A 17643-nucleotide genomic window follows, 5' to 3' on the forward strand; every position below is an offset into this window, starting at 1 on the left:
ACTGCTGGTTGGATCCCAATGGGCTAAGGAGGGCAGAAAGCTGGTGAGAGAGCTGCAGCCGGTCCCCCTGGGCACCTCAGTGGAGTCCTTCCTCAGTCCAGCCATCAGTTTGTCTTGGAGACCTCCAAAGTGCTGTTGGATAGGACTGAAACAGGCTAACATCTTCCCATCTTATTCATGCCCCTCTCCAAGGTGTACTGAAAAAGGCAGGAGCTGTTGCAATGTCAGATTTACCCCTTGGAGCCCTCCTGAAATGCTCTTTGCATTTGGTGTGGGCAGGTGAAGGCCATTGGCATGATGCATCCCCCTGTGCATGGGGAGAGGAGCTGCTGCCCGCAGTCACAGCTATGTCTGTTGTAGGATTTATGCTGCAATTCCTATTTACAAAGCCTCAAACACAGCTGGCTGAAAGAAACTTGTTCATTGCAAGGTTTAGGAAAGCATTTTTATGTTATTTTTTTTGGGGGGGTGGGGAAGTGATGGGAGTGGTACAGAACCTTGGATTTCCATTTTAAGAATACAGAGTATTTTATTCAACAAACACAAAACCAACTTCTTCCTGGAACATGAAAGGAGAGAGTGTTGGCTAAATTAAATGGATAACGAGCACTGAGGGGGAGGTGGAAAGGAGGGGGAACAAAACCAAACCAAACCCAGCTCAGATGCCCAAACCACCCCGAAGAAGCAGCAGTCACATCGTCTCTCTGATGCTCAGGATGTGCTCTCACTTTGCTTTTCTTGTTCAATAGCTGCCAAAAAGACACAGGGAACAAAGCCACTGTCAATAAGCACTGCAAAGGTTTGGGGGAACACAGATTGCTGCAGCCAAGGGGGTGGCAGATCACCACTGGCTTCCCTTGGCCGCCCCAGAATTCTGACCCATTCCTGTGTCTGTGCACCTACAGTTCATGATGTCACATCTTCTTTTTGTGGGGCAGACAGAACAGCAGCAGGGACAACAAACCAGAGGGAGAACAGGTTCCCTGTTGAGGGAGCAGTGTGTCCCCATGGCTGCCAGCACTGACGCACCCCCAGTAGGAAACATCTGATAGAATATGAACCTAATGTCTCCCTTTGTGGTTTGTGGTGCTCTTCTGAGAGAAACTGCTCCCAGAGTCTGATCCAAGGGTGAGAAAGTGCCATTTTCAAACCCAAAACTGAATGGGAGCTGCAGCCAGCACCTGGCTCCTGGTACAGCACAGGAACAGGGGAAGGAAAACACCTGGGACTGCAGCCCTGTGCTAAGGGAGGTTTTCTGCTTGATGCAGGCAGTGATGGGCTTCTGCTGCTGCTTTATTCCCACAGCTCTGATGTGCCAAACCAGGGCCAGGCACCTCCTGGGGATGCTCCCTCCCCCTGAGTGACAGTGCAGGTTTGTCCCATTACCTTTGCTTTTAGGAGAAGCAAGATCAATACCACCAGATTACTCCAGACAAAACGCACAATTGGTTTTAGCTGCTCCTACTCTTGGAAACTCAACATTTAGTGCAAGTCTTGGTATCGACCCCAGTTAAATCAGGGATGAGTTTGATTAGCATTCATCTTGTGTGTTAGTTGCAATACACACTGATGTGCCCTCTGCTCTTGGTTCAAGCAGCCCCATAAGCACTTACTTTCTTTGGTGGGCAATGGATTTTTCTCTCTGGTTTCTGTCTTCTTCAGCTTGGTCTTGTCGAACGTTTCGATTTCTGCAAAATCTGGTTTGTCAGACATGGTGGGTCCTGACAAAGAAAGGGAAAGCACACCCGCAGCTTCGTTAGCACGTGCTGTGATACCAGCCATCTGCAAGGCAATTTCTGCTGTAAAAGTGAAGAAATGTGGTAAAAATGTTTATTCAAAGATAAACACAGCTCTCCCGCCTCAATCTGGGACCTCTCCCCAAAGCCTGGTGCTCTCGAAGCAGAAGAGGAAGGGCGTGAATAGAATTTAACACAGGTTTCTCAGCATCCATCTCTAGAAGCCACATTTTGAACAAAGAAACAGAAATAAATACAGACAACGCATTCACAACGAATAACCCCCGGTACCCCCTGACCTGATGCAGAAATGCTGCACTAAGCCACGAGCCCAACGTCCACAAACACTTTCAATGACGGTTTTGTTTTAATTAATCGGCTTCTTCTGTAATTCTGAGTGCACTGCCCTAAGCCCATCCCCGCAGCAGTGGGGGATTAGCTGCTGTGTGCACTTGTGCCCAACAATAGCAGCGCTGCTTCCCGGGGTCCTTTGTTTGCTCCCGCACTCGATGCTCGTGTCGCACACTCGGTGCCTTCGATCGGACCCTACTGGAACAGAAGTGCACAAAGCACACCAGCGTTAAGCACTCCTCCTGCCAAACCACCCCTCATCTGTTCTGTTTGTAATAGAAATCCGAGCTATAATTCATCCCGGGCGTTATTCCACCCAACTCAGAAGGATGGGTCGGCCCACGGGCTGCTGGCAGAGGTATATCTTCTTCCTTAAGACAACCTGATTCTATTCCTACCTGCTCTGAGGCAACAGATGTAAATATGCCCGGGAAAGATAATTAATAAAAATAGAGCAAAAGCAGAGCTACCCAAAGCACATGGCATTACCGTCTGGCTGCTTTCTCCTCGGCTGCTCCGTGACCGTCTGAGGCAGTGCCAGTTTAAAAAGGTCACGGTAATCCCTCCTCTCCTCCCACCCCCGGTGCCATCGCCATTAATATTGATTAGTTCTGTGCTGGGATTGCTCAGCATTTGGGGAAAGGACAGATTGCCTTCTTCTCAACGTGTGAGAGAGGGAAACGGAGAAACTGACAGAAAACTGCCAAAATACATTTTGATTTTTTTTTTCCCCCTCCTCCTTTTCCAAGACAACGGTGTGTTTAAGTTTCCCTTCCTGCCCTTCTTCTATAATGCTGAGGTTGGGAGTTCTCCGAAGGGCTGCTGCTAGGCTGTGGGTGATGGGCTCAGGGGGATGTCCTACCCCCACTGGTTGGAGATGGCTCTGTGCACAGGGACGGTGGCACTGCTGCCACCCAGGGCTCCTCCAGAGCTGGGCTGGTGGCCGGGCATGCGTCCTGAGGGGAGCAACAAAGAATCTCCCCTTTGTTCTCAGGTTTGGCAGCTACAAACCCTCTTGGAGGTGCCTCCCATTGCAAGCCAGTCCCTGGGAGGCACCCACCTTCCTGCTTGGCTTTGTGAGAAGCTGTGTTTGCATGTCCTGCTCGCAGGATAACATGCTCCAGGTGCTGAGCAATGTGAATTAAAAAAATGCTTTACAATGGCTAGGAGCCCTTGGCTGGGTTTGGCTGGGACACTTTGTATGCTGTGGGAAATTGAATGGAGGAGAAGTGGCCACGTGTAGCCATGTCCTAGGGCTGCCTTTAGGTAACAGTGGTACTGTGCTGGAGTTCTTTGGTTCCTCCACTGATCTTAAAGGAGCTGAGATGAGCTCCAACAGGCACTGGGCAGCTGTGAGATCTTTGGGCAGACAAATGCAGCTGATGGAGAGACACAGGAAGGTGATGTGGGTCTTTCCAAAGGCTTAAGTATTCTTAAGTATGCAGAATGCTCTGTGCATTCAGAGCATTATTTAGGGACCTCTTCCTCCAGTGTGTACTTAAATTGGAATAATGACCAAGGTGAAGGAGAGCAGGGGACCTCCACATGGAACATCTGCACAGCATGGCTCAGCCTGAACTCCAAGGGGATGGCCTGGGTCTCACTGAGCTCTGCACCATGCAAACCTGTCTGTGCTGTGTCTGCATCTAAAAGGCTGTGGGCAGCAATGGAGCCACACTCGTTATCATCAAAGTTCCACTAAGCAGTGCAGCCTGGCTCAGTTGCCTCTGTGTCTGAACTGCTCACTGTTCAGCGATGCTGTGCTTATCTCTGGAGCAAGAAGGGTCGGGGAAGTGCTGAGCTGCATGGAGATGAGGTGGGCAACTGCAGGAAGAAGGGGTTTCTTTCCTTTAGGTGAGACACTGAGAATCAGATGGCATCTATTTCCATGCGGGACCAACAGGGACGAAGCATCCTAACGCGAAGAGCCACGTCGGGGAACAGACGTTGTGCAGACCGGAGTCTGTAGCTGAGCCAGTAAGCTGACACGACTGTCTCGAAATAACACACCCACTCAAATATAACACTGATTTCATTATCAAAAGGTTGTGGTATTTTTGGTGGTAAAGGAGATTGATTTTTCAAGGTCAAAAATGCTGTGCTGGGTGCTGTGAGCACCCCAGTCCCTCTTGGTCCCTCTGAGAATCGAGCACCTCCTGACAAGGTGGCAGGACAGGGCGTGCTGTAAGCTGGGCTTAAAGGGTTCTGTCCTTAGGGGAACAGAGAGGAGACTGCAGCTTTACTGGAAGGACTTTCTTAGCTCTCTTTGTGCTGTTTGCTCTATCTTGCTGCCAAAAAAAATATCCATGTTTGGGAACGGAGACAGGTTCCCAGGCTAAGAGACAATGAATCCTGGGGGTGCAGGGAGGGCAGTGATGTCTCCTTGGCAGGCTGTCTCTTGTAATCCTGCACTGCCAGTGTGTAAATAATTGGGTCTTGTCCTCCAGTGTATGTTTTATTGTTACCTAAGGTGTTCAGTTTTCCTCTTCTGGAACACTGAGCCTTAAGGGTGGCTGCAGACAGGAGAAGACAGGCTAGATAGCTAGATGTGGACAGTCCTTCTGCTCTGGCTTTTATTTTTTCCCAGCCTCATGTTTTCCAAATAGCTCTGGAGTTGCTCTTTGCTAGGAGTCTTACTGCAGAAAAGAAAAGGAATGAAGGGAAAGGAAAAGGAAAAAGGCAAAGGAAAAAAGGGAAGGGAAGAAAAAAGAAAGAGAAAACAAAAGCTAATGGGAGTGGAGATTTCCTCTCTCCCTCTTTCTTGAACTTCCAAAATTCACTGTGGGGATGAATTCTTAGAGTTTAGCCAGATGGAGATTCTTGTGACAGAGCTTTCTGAAAAGCTGGCCCCAAACTGTATCTTCCAGCACTACATACTTGGCTTTGGTTTTGCCTTCTCTAGCAAAGTGTGGCGACATATGTGTGCATTATTAAAGGAAAAAGATTAATACAAAATGTCCATGCATGTGATTCTCTCCCAAAGAAAGAGTGGGGAAAGAAGCATGTGACATATTAGTCACAACAGTTAGTATGCTATGGGACAAATGATGATGAAAACTGCTCTAGAAATGCTAGCTTAGCAAGGCAAAATGTAAGGTAATAAAATCCAGAGATCTACAGGTTCAGAACTTAGATCTTCATTTTTGTCCAGAGGAAAAACAGACAACAGGTCAGTTCTGTCATCTCCTTCACCTTACACTGTGTTACGAAGGTGTGATGCCCTGGACTTCAGGGACACAAGGCTGGAGCTGAAGCTGTGAGGGATCCCCAACCACCAGTGCTGTCAAATCCTTTCAGTTCCAATTGCCTGAGACCTCGGAGATTAATGTTTTGTGGAAAAGAAGACATTTTTCAATTGCCCAAGCAAATAAGGCTACCAAAGCAGAGGAGCAGACAGCCTGGTATCTTTTCTAGCTCATCTCTGCAAGGAATTTCCAGAATAAAAAGCTGCATTTCTACGCAAAGGGACTCATGCATCATCTTTTCATTTTATGAGCTTGTTTGTAAGCCAAGCACACAGATAGTACAGCCTGTGTACAAGGTCAACAATTACCTAAGGAAGTGGTAATCAATAAGTTCCACATTTGTTATCAGTTGCCTGCTCAAATGAATGCTCTAGCATGCCACGTAAACGCTGTTTTTCTTGTCTAAGATGCAAAGGAAAAATATGAGGCTATTTTCCTTCTGCAGCATCCAAAGCAAATAGCTGTTTCTTCAGGGTTTGACCAAATTGAAGTGTTTTCAATGGCTACTTTAAGGCTTGTTCCTTGCAAATATATATATATTTATTAAATAAAAAAAAAAAGAACAGAAATCAGTCCTTATAAGGATGTGTTATGTAACAGGGGTAATTGGAGCTCTGTACACTCAAATTGTCACCTCTGCAGTTGTTATACTTTGAACGTGAGCAACCACACCATGAAATAACACAGGAGCAGCAGAGCCCGACTGCGTTGGCAGCAGGCAGGTTGTGCTGACTTGAACTGGAGCTCTTCCACAGCTCAAGGTGAGAGCAGCACAGCAGCTCAAGTGCAGATCCTTGAAAGTTCAAAGTACAGGAGTTTAAAGGAGATGGGGACATTCGAGCTTTCGTTCAAGTTAACTTTGGAGTGGGAGCTAGCTTCAGGGCTTGAGTTTGTCAGCCTCCTGCCCAGACCGGTGAATAAAGAGAAAAGCAAATTGCAAGTGAAAAATGAAAACATGCAATAGTGTAATATTTTCTTCTCCAATGCATACACTGAAGGATATTTCCCTTTGGATAAATACAAGCTTGCATAAAATTCAAATAACTCAGCTGTCTACGGATGGGGGGGGGGAGTGTGAGAAGGAGAACAGAAGGAAGGAAATGGAACTGAGAAGTCTGAATTAACCTTTCAGTGTCTTGAATTTCCAGAAGGGAGGAATTATCTCCTGTTAAGTCTGCAACCATGCAATTAACATGCGAATAAGCCTCAAAAGCCACATTTGCCCTATATTCCTATATCTCTGCTTTAAAGATAGATCTTCCAAGCATGAGGGGAAAAAAAAAAACACAACCCTTATGCTGTAATCACAAAATTCTGGTAGAAAACCAAGTAAAAATGTCTGACAGCTATGTAAAACATGTGCCTCTGAAACTGAACTCAGCTTACAACAAAAATCCCTACACACAGGTCTTGTAATGGCAGACAGCCTTCAAAAAAATGAATGTATTTCTCTGTGCTGGAGTTTCTGTTTCCAGCTAATAGATTCTTCCAGTGTTCACCTGAGTTCTGGGAAGTTTCATTTGTTAATAGGCAGAACTTTAAAAAAACGATCCTTCAGTGCCCTTCTGGGAACCATGAGTCAATTGAGTCAAAAGAAGTGGAAACATGCTGCTTGGAGAGAGCTTCCATGAGGTTATGGGTGTCCAGCACTCAGCAGTGTCTGGCGCTGGGCATTGTAAAAGAAAATGTCAGAGAAGTTTCAAATGCTGGAAAAGGGGAACAAAGTTAAGACCCCTTTTTTGGGACATTGCTCTGTTTCTGGAAGAAACATACAGGAAAGGAAAGTATTTGCAAAGCAACCAGCTGGGAAGCACTGCTGTTTGCCAATGCTTCCTTGCTGTTCAAAGGACTCTCATTTGTCAGTATTTTAGGAGATGTCAATAGGGTCCATTTAAGACAGCATGTCCAGGAGACTGTATCAAATGATTTGTTTGCAGATAGATGATTAAAACCAAAAGCAAATAGTTTGCTGACGTGGGGATCCTTCTTCCCCAAGTAAAAGCTGTTGGCACATAATATAAAGGTATTACAGCAGATGATGTCTTGCTTTGCTATGCATCAGATTTCTGTGCCCTTCTCCTGAGTTAATGGCCCACTAGGAAGATAAAGAATTGCATGGCAGCACTATCAAACTTCAGATGATGGGACAGCATTGCAAAATTTCTTTGGGTATTATAGATCAGCTTACACTGAATCTTGCACAACAACAAACAGCTCTCAGGAGCTGTGCAGCAGCTGGGGAATGGGTCCTTCTCCTCCAAGCCCCATGCTGTGGCCTTGTCACTAGCTCTTTGCAGGGGGGTTTGTTGTCACACATCCTGATGTGTGGGTGACACCCTATGTCACACGGTGGGCCTGCAGCCTTGCACCTGTGCAACACATGCTTCTGTGCCAGTGGGCTTGGAGGGGCCAGGAGAGCCCGTGTGAGCTCCAAGCTCCTTGCTGAGACTGCCTGAACAGGGCTGGGCGTTGTAAGCTGTGCTGCAGTCCCTGCAAGTGGGAAAATTGCGGAATGCTTCCAGAAAATACGAGACATGCACTGACACATTGCTCCATTGCAATTCCTAGCAGTGGTCTGCAAGGCTGGTGCTTCCAATAGCTGTGCTGGGGCTGTTACCACATGGCTGCTCACCACGTTGCTGCCCTCCTCCCTTCTATTTTTACTCGCTAACATGGCTAAAGCACCCGGACTGCCAGTTTCTCCTCAAACATTCAGAAAGTGGAAGCGAGAATGCAAAATGAGCAGAAGAGACTAAAATGGCAGCCTGGGACTGCATATGCCTGCCCCCTGCAAGGAACGTTGGATGTGCTTGATGGGAGGTAGGATAAGCTGGCACCAAACGTTGTACTCAGAGCCAGTCCAGAGGAGGGAATGTACTGTCTTGGACCCAAAGCAGTGAGCAGGTGCTGGGCAGCGCCTGCCTACCTGCCTGCCTCTGTTGTCTGTCTCCCTGCTCCACGTGTTTTCCGTGTCAGATTTCTTGCAGTTTTATTCCTGTCAACTGGCCAACATAACTGCCGAAGAGCCAGCTGGAGCCTGCTCCCTCCCATGTTTCATCAACACAACTGCCAGCTTGTTCTGATTCAGGATCTTCACTGTAGGCTAAATGAATCAGAAAGGACACAGACATGTATACAAAACACAAATTCAGAAACTTTGTCGTGATGCGAGGAATTTTACGGCTGCTCGAGTGGAGAAGTGCTGTGGGTGCAGACAGAGAGCACAGAACCTCCTGGGCATCGCATCCCCCACCCCATGCTTCGTGTTCGTGTGGTGTCTCCTGAAGAAACTCAGCAGTGAGTGGCGATAGGATGGGGGGAAAGGGCCACAAAACTGATGCATAGGAAGTTCAGCACAAAATTCTTCATGGTGAGGGTGACGGAGCTGCACACAGAGCTGGGGAAGTCTCCTTCTCTGGAGATGCTGAAGACCTGGCCTGGATGCCGAGCTGTGCAAGCTGCGCTGGGGAGCTGCTTTGGCAGAGAGTTGGACTGATGATCACTGGAGGTCCCTCCCAACCCCTACAATTGTGTGATTCTGTGATCCAAATCGCTCAAAAGAAGGAACTGAGACCACGAACACGCTAATTTAATTACTGGAGAGCGGTTACGCCCCTTCTTCAAGTTCTAAGTCCAAATCCTTCCAATGAGTCCGATGAGTCCTCCTCCCAATGAAATCCCGACCCTAACCCGAAGCCCAAATCCTCCCAATGAGTCTGACAAGCCCTCCCCCCGATAAAATCCCGACCCCGACCCCAACCCTCTCCCCCGATTCCCAGCGCCGCTCCGCCTTCCCGCCACCCGCGCCCCCTCCCCGCCCCTCGTCACGTGACCCCGCGGGAGGGGGCGCGCGCTGCACCTGTCAGTCAGCGCGTCACTTCCGGCAGCCGCCGCCGCTACCATTGGGGACCCCCCGCCGGCGGAGGCGCGTTCGTGCGACGGAGCGGCTCTGGAGACGGACGGCGGCCGGTGAGGCAGCGTGGCGGCCGCGGCGCACGGCGGCGGGAGACCGAGAGAGGAGGAAAGAGAGGCGGAGGAGGCCCGCGAGGAGAGCGGAGCGCCGAGGAGAGGCCCGCGCCGGCCCCCGGGGTAGGAAGAGGCGGAGGAACCTGCCGCTGCCGAGGCCGGCGGGGAGGGCGAGTCACCCGGCAACGGTGAGGGGCTGCGGGGCGCATGCGCGGCGTGGGGGCCGGGGGTCGCGCCTCGGCCGCCGGGTGGGCCCGCTGCTCCGCGCCCGGGGCCGTCCGGGCTTCAGGAACCTTCTGGACAGCGCCCGCAGCGCCGCGGAGCTCCGTGATCGCCCGAGATGCGGGAACCGCCCGCGGGCGGCTGTCAAAGTGCCGTGCCCGGCCCGGCCTGGGTGGGGCGAGTGGGTCCCAGCGGTTGTAGGGCGGCCCCTGGCGTGCCTTGGACGTGCTCGCCGTGGAGCCTGGCTCCCCGCAGTGCTGCCCGGGGCGCGTGGCATTGTTCTTGGCGGCTCCGTGGGGCGGGATGCTCGTTGGGGGCTGCTGCTGCTCGAGTGCCTTGCTCCTTGAGCTGGCTCCTTGGCCTGGTCGCCTCCATAAGTCGTGGAATTGTAGAGGTTGGAGGGGACCTTTAGCCCATCTGGTTGTCTTCTACCAGACCAGGCTGCCCCAGGCCCCATCCAGCCTGGCTTTGAGCACATCTGGAGATGGGGCACTACACTCTCAGGGCGTCAGTGCCCACAACTCACTGCCCTCTGAGCAAAGAGTTTCTTCTTAAGGCCATTCCCCCTTCTCCTGTTGTCAGACCGTGTGAGAAGTCAGTCCCCCTTCTGCTTGTAAGCTCCTTTCAAGTACTGGAAGTCTGCAGTGAGGTCTTCCTGGAGCCTTCTGTACAAGGAACTGCTGTCAGGCTCAAGGTGGACAAAAGGTAAAGAAGGAAGGGAGTCACTACCACTGGATCACTCTTCTCCAGCCTTGCCCATCTGAAAACAAAAGCTGAAACTGATTATATCCAAACCAATGCTTTTTTGGGGTTTGTATTCCCAAGCATCCTTGAGGGGTGGAATAGTTAGTATGTGACTGTGGAATAAGTTGTTCATTTGGGGTAGCATTTAGGTTAGAAACTTTGATGTCTTCTATGCAATGCAATCTTCTAGCACAGAGGAGGAAGGGAAGAGTCAGCACGTTCACCTGCATTACAAAAAAAAACAGCTATTGGCTGTGTTGTGTATCCTGTGTTGTTTTTTTAACTGCTCGTTATGAGTAATTTGCTTTATTGTTTTTTTTTTACGTAGGTTTGAAGATATTTAGTATCTCTTTTTAATCTGCATTTTCTGTGTTCTGTATGCTACCCCATGCCACAGGTCCCTTCCTTGTCTTTGCAACGTTACGGTACTGAAGTGAAATACCTCATTGTTCTGAAAGCATTTTACTGGAAACTTAAAATATTATCTAAGGAAGATCAGTCAAGTAGGCTGTTCCACAATTACATTCAAAGTAGTTGCCTGAGAGGAACTCCTGATTATTTGTAATGCTTGCAAATTCTGACACAAATAATGCCTCACTGCTGAGTTTGGAACATGGTACTTTTTGGTCCCCTAAACTCTTATGCAGTTGGAAGTCTTTCTGCACGTGCTCTTGGTAGTGTTGCAGGACCCCCTAACAGCTCAATAAAGGAGCTGATTTCGTATTTATCTTGTGTGGTTCATAACATGAGAGTTGTGCAAGCAGTAAAGCTTTTCTTTCTAACATACAGAACAGCATGTTTGCAAAAGCAGGTGTGGCTGGAGAAACGTTCTGTGCCTTTTGAACAGATGTTCATGAGTTTTGTGAAAGCCTCTGCTCTATTTGTTTGCAAGTTTTCTTTGCTGCTTTTTCTAATATTCAGCCTCTGATCTCTGGTCAAATGTTCATAGCTGAGCAGTGATGTGCTCTGGTAGGGCTCATTAGGAAGTCAGTAAAACCTGCCAAGTCTGAGGTGGTGTGTTTTCTGTTGGCTTTTTCTTTTTTTTTTCCTTCTCTAAAAGGAGCAGCAGATCTAAGGAAGAGGAAGTGAGGCTGCTGAGAGAATGGCTTTAAGTTGTCCTTCAGTTCTGTGCATAACACCACGTTGTCTTTGCTGTCATGTGAGCACGCAAAACAAAAATCCAACAGCCTTCAGGAGGAGAGTGGATTTTTTCTGCAAAGCAGCACAGTGTTTGGATCTGTAAGGCTGGGAGATGTAAGCCTTCCAACTGTTTCTGGTGTTGCTACTCAGTTCTGTGTTTGCTGGAAAAGTCTGAGCAAGAAATAGAGATTTGAAGGAAATATTTCTTCAAAATATCCTCTTTGAAGAGTGTGAGATTTGTCACTTATAATGTGGTTTATGTGACTGATGCATTCTTGTGTCGGAGTCCTGTTCAGACCTGAGCTTTGCACTGCTCCCTGAAGAGTTAGTGAAATCAAGCAGTTCATTTCTGAGTTTCTGACTGTATTATTTAGATGTATGTTATAAAGTTTACCTGCAAAAAAAAACCTTATTTGAGAATAACAACCAGCTGTCTGCTTGAGCAAATCTGGGTTTGGCTCTGTACTTCTGTACTGACTTCCTCGCCAGCTCCTGGGGCTTGAGGAAGCTCAGTCAGTTTGGGTAAAATCAGTGTATTCTGAAAAACATTGTAGATTTAATTGCATGTTTGGGTACGTGTGTGGGGTTTTTGTTTTTTGTCAGACTGTTGTAATTTGAAGCCTTAAAGCAGAGCTTAAGGTGGTGACTACTGTGCTGAAAACATGATGTTTGCAACGTGTGGGTGGGGTCACTGGGTGCTAGAAATGAGTGCTGTTTGTAGCTGGGTCTAGAGCCCTATTCTGGTTATGGTGAAACAAGTAGTGCTATTACAATAATGGTAAATAACTCTGCCCTTGCGGTCTCTCACCTGTGAACGTGTGAGAGAACCGTTCCCCGAATTTGTTTGTCCTAGTTTTCTTCTTTCAAGACAGCACCCAGCTCAGAATGGACATACTGCAGTATGGCTGTGTTCAAACAGCTTGTAACCAAGGCAGGAGCTGCACTCATGTAGAAGAGTATGTATAGCTTTCTTTTATTTTGAGGCGTGCATGAGATCTGCATTCCCACGTGTGGGTGTTGGTGAGGATGCTGGGGTGGGGCCCGTGGAGCAGAGTTGCAGTCCTGTGGTGTCTTCTCTGCTCAGATTACGATTTGTGCTGAGCTGTGTTGACTGATAACACCTGGACAAAGCTGACAAAATGAGAGCTAGAATCCTATTAATGTGGTTCTTTCTTCCTCCGTGCTCTTTTTGACTCTTGGAGCTTCACTTTTAAGGTCATCAGTTGACTTTCTGTTTAGTTTTGCTCTGCAGTGCATCTTGTAACTTTGTGATTTCTATGATATCCTTGTGATATTCTTAAGTTCCATCATTGGTTGTGGAGGAGACTCCGTTAGCAGTCCTGTTTCTTTTCTTCCTTCCCCCCTCCCCATAATTCAAAGAGTCCCGGGAGCTCTTGGTCTGTGGTAGTTTGCCTTCTGTCCCAAAGTCTGTTGTAACAGCAGTGATAATTGTACAGCTCCTTTGGTTTTGTAACGTGACCTTCTCAAGTTGCATAGTTCTGCTGATAATTTCTTCCTGTGTTACCTGGCTGTACTTCTGTAGTGCTGTTGCAAGTATACGTGAGCGGCTGGTGGAGTAAGCCTGGCTTTGGGGGGGGGGTGGGTAGGATGAATGTCATTAGCTGTTACACAGGGTACAAAAGCCTTTTTATTTACTAACTGCTGTTGTTAGGAATGTGACGGGATCTGTGTGAGCTGGGAGTTTCTTTAGAATTCTGTACATGTGCCTTGGCAGCAGCAGCTGAGAGCAAATCTGGCAGCACTCGGCAGTGGGTGTCAAGCAGCAAGCAGATAACTACTTCTTTCTGGTACCTGATGTTCAGGGTTGGGTTTATTTGGGCAAATATCATTAGAAGAATCAGGAATTGCTGTCATGCAGTTAAAAAGCCTTTGGATTTTATCTAAAGTGATATAATGCTATATCTGTGTATCAGAATGCATTGGGAGATTATCAGTCAGTGATCCAGCTTTCTCTTTCAAAAATGTAAACTTTTTTTGGACTGTTGCTTAAATCACTGTGTAGGGTGCTCTACTAACATCAGATGTTTCATTTGCTGCATGAAGTCTGATATTTCTTAGGTTTCCTTCTTAAACACTGTATTTGCTCTAGCTAATGCTTGTCCCTGTTTCTGGACCCTGGGACATGCCTCTCCTGAGGACCTGTCTTGGTGATGGGCTTTTTTAGTGAGAGTGTCATCTGGTTCTGTCTGCTGAAATTGCAGATTAAATTTTAATGAATTTAACACAAGTCAATAGATGTCTTCATAAGTTTTAAGTTTCAAAAATAAATTAAATTCATTTTATTAATAATCTTTTATAGAAGAGCTTTCATGAGTTGCCTCCTTGACCCTCTTCTGCAGTGAGAACATAAAGGAATCTGAGTAGTTCTGACTTGCAGATTAGAGGGATTGCTCCAGTGTTTCAGGAAACAAAAATTGCATTGCAGCTGTGTTTTGCTGAATCTGATGTTAGAAAGATCACTGCTGCTGGAGAAGGTGGGTCTTGGGACAGGGTTTCCTCCAGCCCTGCAGGCTGGATTCTCTAGCTACGCTTATTTTAAAACCATTGTGCCAATGGGGGGCATGGAAACAGTGTTGTACTGAAGACCATCTTTCTGGTTGTGTCTGCATGCCCATTTCCTGACTAAAATGACATTCGAAAGCTGATGTCACTGATGGTCCAAAAGAGGAAATCTTTCTCTAAGAATCTGTTGTTACCTAATCTTCCTGCTTGTAAAACATTTCTTCAAACAATTTTTGAGTCCTCAAATGTGTTAAGCATTCAAACGTAGCTTTGAAACGGAAAGTTCTCTTTAAGTTGAGGATATTCTGTACTTATTTATATTCAGGCACTTACACAGCTCTCAACATGCTTTTAACTCTGCTCTTGAGACAAGTAGTGTTTGTCCTTTCCCGTGTCCTGAGTTGGTGGCTGTTCTGTTTGTTTGTCTAAAGCTTGTTTTTCTTTGCTTTCCTCTCTTCCCCAAGCTGTTTCTCCTGCCTCCACCTGCCATCGTTTCAGCTTTGACAATTAATTCAAATGAGCAAGATGTTCTATTGGAGCTTGTTAGCTGAGCAACATCTGAAAATCAGTAGAATGCCAAGCTCTTCTGCCCCCAGACATTTCATCCTCTGGGAATGCCAGCAGAAATATGAATATACAAATGACAGAGATCATCAGTTGGTGTGATTGTGGCACTGAGAAGAAAAATGTTATCAGTTTCCTTTTGTATTGATGAAGGGGAAGAGTGCTAGTGCTGTGCTCAGTCTGGTAAAGCAGAGCAGATCTGCAGTTGCTGTTGGCTTCGTTTTTTGTTTTTCAGGTATATGAAGTGCTTGATAAGGAAATTAGGTGAATAAAGAATGGCTTTAATAATTGAGATTCGTGGTGAAACTCTGAATGCGGGATGAGTGTTTTCATTCCTGCAGCACGGTTTCAGTTTCTGGCCTTCTTTGCTGTGTGTTTTATTTCTACTTTTTGTTTTTCATTCCTTTATTTTAAGGAAAGATGGAGGGACATTAAGTTAAAATCGGCATCCAGTCATTCATATTTCAGCCAGAGATGTAAAAACTGAACCAAATTTAAACCTGAACTTGCACGCATATTCCTCAAATACTGAGTTAGCCATGAGTTCTGTATTTTCTTTAGTGGCGTTTCATGTGTGGGTGTGAATACTTCTTCACTTGCCAAGATAAGTGAATGCTGTTATGATGGCAAAATGAGATTCTTCGTGCTGTTTCCCCAGCAGACTTTATGAAGTACTTAATTTATTTAAATATATATACAGATTTTAAATATAAAACAGATGATAGTAGTGAAATATACAATACAGAATGAAACTGTCTTACTCTCATAAAGACGTTGCATGGGAAATGTGCTTTTTTAAACTCTGCAATAGTATGGGGTATCAAGAAGGGATATTCTTAATTTTCTGTAGTTATATTCTGGAGAGCTTTATTGTAAGCCCTGGATATTCATGTAAACATCTGCAGTACTGAAGGGGGGGAAGCTGAGAGAGGTGCAAAAAATATTTATAGTCAAGCACAAAGCACTTGGGTTTTGTTTTTTAATGCTGCTTTTTGTATTACTGTGTTTCAGTAGGACTTGTGAAGCGTGTAGGTTGTGAACTGAGGGAAAGCACACGTGCTGAAAGCTCTGGATGACATATAGCAGTAGGAATATTGGAATGGATCAGCTTTTGCTTGCTGAGATGCTTGGTGATGGTATTTAAAAGGCTCAGTATTGCCTGGTATTTGTAAAGGCTCAGTACGGACTCAGGTACTGAAGGGCAGATGTCATATCCTGGTTTTTAGACTTATCTGCATGGAAATGTACATCCTGATTCAAAGCATGGAAAAACTGTCCACATAAAAAGAAAATTGTGTGGTCAGTGTTTAATTATTGACAGTTTGTGTTTATTGTAGAATGGTGGAGATAATCTGGTTTTTATTACGTTTGAACTTTTTCTTTTAAAAAGGCTAGGTTTTTCCCAAAGTAGTGAATATCAAATACTGCAGCCAAAGCTGAACATGCTGAAAAGAAAACGGTGCCTGTGGTCTTTTCAGTGAACATGTGTATGGGTGTGTGCATTGGAAAGGGTGAAAGTCAGGCTCCCCTGATTCATCTCTGTGCTGATGAGCTGTATACAATTTTGTTTGAAGTGTAATCTTGGCTTGTAAATCTGGTTTTGCTCTAAATCAGGGAGATATCCAGGCTGTTATGACTTCACTGTTACACTTCATTGTTACATTGCTGAGCTAGTTAAAGTACAAGTCTTCAGTTTGTTTTTTTTTTCCCTACCTCCTGAATGAAATTACTGTTTGGGAAGCCTGTCTGCCTTCTGTCTGACAAAAATGGCTTGTGTTTCTGTGCAAGTAAGCAGAGTTATCCTTGGTATGAGAGCTGGAGCTCTGTGCAATTCATTTGGTGCTGTGGTATAACACAGTGGTTTCTTCTAATTTGCTCTTTTTATTAGGTGATGTTGGTTTTGAGGGTTTGTTTGTTTGTTTGTATTAGCGAGGCAGCCTGAAGCATTGTGGCAGATCCATCAAAGGCTTTCCCAGCTGCCATTAACCCTGCAGCTGGGGTAATCCTGGCTAATAGGAGCCTTCCTGGCTCATTGTGGGCAAGCTCACCTGGGTAGGATATGAGAACAGCGAGTGGTTGCAGCTCCATATTTTGGAAGTTACACGATGTCTAGGGATTGATCTACTTGCATGCCAAGATTGTGCTGACTAACACTTCATACACCAAAATAAGAAGGCGGCTCAGCAGCAGTGTCTTGATAAAATACAAGAGTCATGAGATGAAACTCCTTGACTGCTGAAATCTGTCAGCATCCTATAGTAGACAGGAACACCCATTGACAGATTTGAAGATGGTTGGTGGCAGTGGTAAAGCTTGTTGACTGGAATATCACTCATTTTCTGTTAGCACAGCTGGAGGTGGGGCTCAGGCCAGGATCCATGTCTGCAAAGGCATATAGCAGATTTACAACCTTTGCATAATGTGGGATGATAGAGGTGACAGCAGCTCATAGTATCGGTCAGTACTGCTTGCTTTGGTAGGCAAAGATTTCTAAACCTATAGGCCATACTGCAAGAAATGTTGAGGACAGTGATGAAGCAGTCTCATCCAGAGCTTATGGCAGACTCCTCTGAAACATGGATGTAATCTGGGGAGGACTGGGAGCAGGAAAGTGCTACTTATTCAAAAACAGTAGGAAGGAAACGATTCCTGGTTTCGTAGGCTAATGGTTGGATTTGGCATTTTGATGTTGAAACGAGAGCAGCAGGTTGTAAGAACTTTGAAGGTGAACATGAAATTAATTTGTTCTGATGAAGATTAAAAGCAAGAGCCAATTTGGGGGAATAAAGAGAGGGAGGGTACTTCTAAAAAGTCAATCAGATGAATTCCTGTATTGATGGCCAAGTTTGAAACTGCATATACTTTAAAGGTAGGGGAGGGCATTTTCTTGCTTAGCTTTGGTGGTGTGTGTAGTCTTTGCTTGTACATGTGTATGTCACTGGCTGGCTTTGCTTGGTTATCCAGTCACATTTTTAGTTACTTGAGTTTAATAAGAACATGTCATGTGTGAGAAAAAGAGTGAGATGTCCATTTGACATCACATGAGCTCTGCTGTTGCCATGAAGCTGCAATCTAAGTTTCTAATACTGCAGAAAAACAAAGGTGTTACTATGACCTGCAGCATCTTGAGAGCTAAAAATGTGAATAATATC

The 17643-nt window shown here is 46.1% G+C and overlaps 2 protein-coding genes across 10 annotated transcripts in view; one reads left to right on the top strand and one right to left on the bottom strand.

Annotated features, from left to right (window-relative positions):
* Positions 1 to 366: 366 nt before the first annotated feature.
* On the bottom strand, positions 367 to 9240 carry LOC136047585 (thymosin beta-12-like). Of its 4 annotated transcripts, none has more exons than XM_065734823.1 (3): positions 9192 to 9240; positions 1614 to 1721; positions 367 to 749 (listed from the first exon to the last, which is right to left on the bottom strand). In XM_065734823.1, exons 2-3 carry the CDS (start codon positions 1711 to 1713, stop codon positions 712 to 714), a joined length of 138 nt encoding a protein of 45 aa, XP_065590895.1. In that variant the 5' UTR covers positions 1714 to 1721; positions 9192 to 9240; the 3' UTR covers positions 367 to 711. The 4 variants fall into 4 exon arrangements, with proteins under 4 accessions (XP_065590895.1, XP_065590896.1, XP_065590893.1 ...); XM_065734824.1 differs by lacking the exon at positions 9192 to 9240 and adding an exon at positions 2800 to 2848; XM_065734821.1 differs by lacking the exon at positions 9192 to 9240 and adding an exon at positions 2577 to 2610.
* A 46-nt stretch (positions 9241 to 9286) lies between these two features.
* Positions 9287 to 17643, top strand: part of FAM13B (family with sequence similarity 13 member B) — a 39305-nt gene continuing 30948 nt past the window's right edge. The window contains exon 1 of one of the 6 annotated variants that reach the window (XM_065734796.1): positions 9287 to 9486. The gene's annotated coding sequence lies outside the window, so the exon portion shown is untranslated. The remainder of the gene's footprint in view (positions 9487 to 17643) is intronic. The other 5 variants (XM_065734797.1, XM_065734792.1, XM_065734794.1 and 2 more) reach the window with 5 other exon arrangements.

The sequence above is a fragment of the Cyrtonyx montezumae genome, unplaced genomic scaffold (genome assembly GCF_038088225.1).
Source record: "Cyrtonyx montezumae isolate F1298 unplaced genomic scaffold, pur_monq_1.0 scaffold_18, whole genome shotgun sequence".
Classification (NCBI taxonomy): Eukaryota; Metazoa; Chordata; class Aves; order Galliformes; family Odontophoridae; genus Cyrtonyx; species Cyrtonyx montezumae.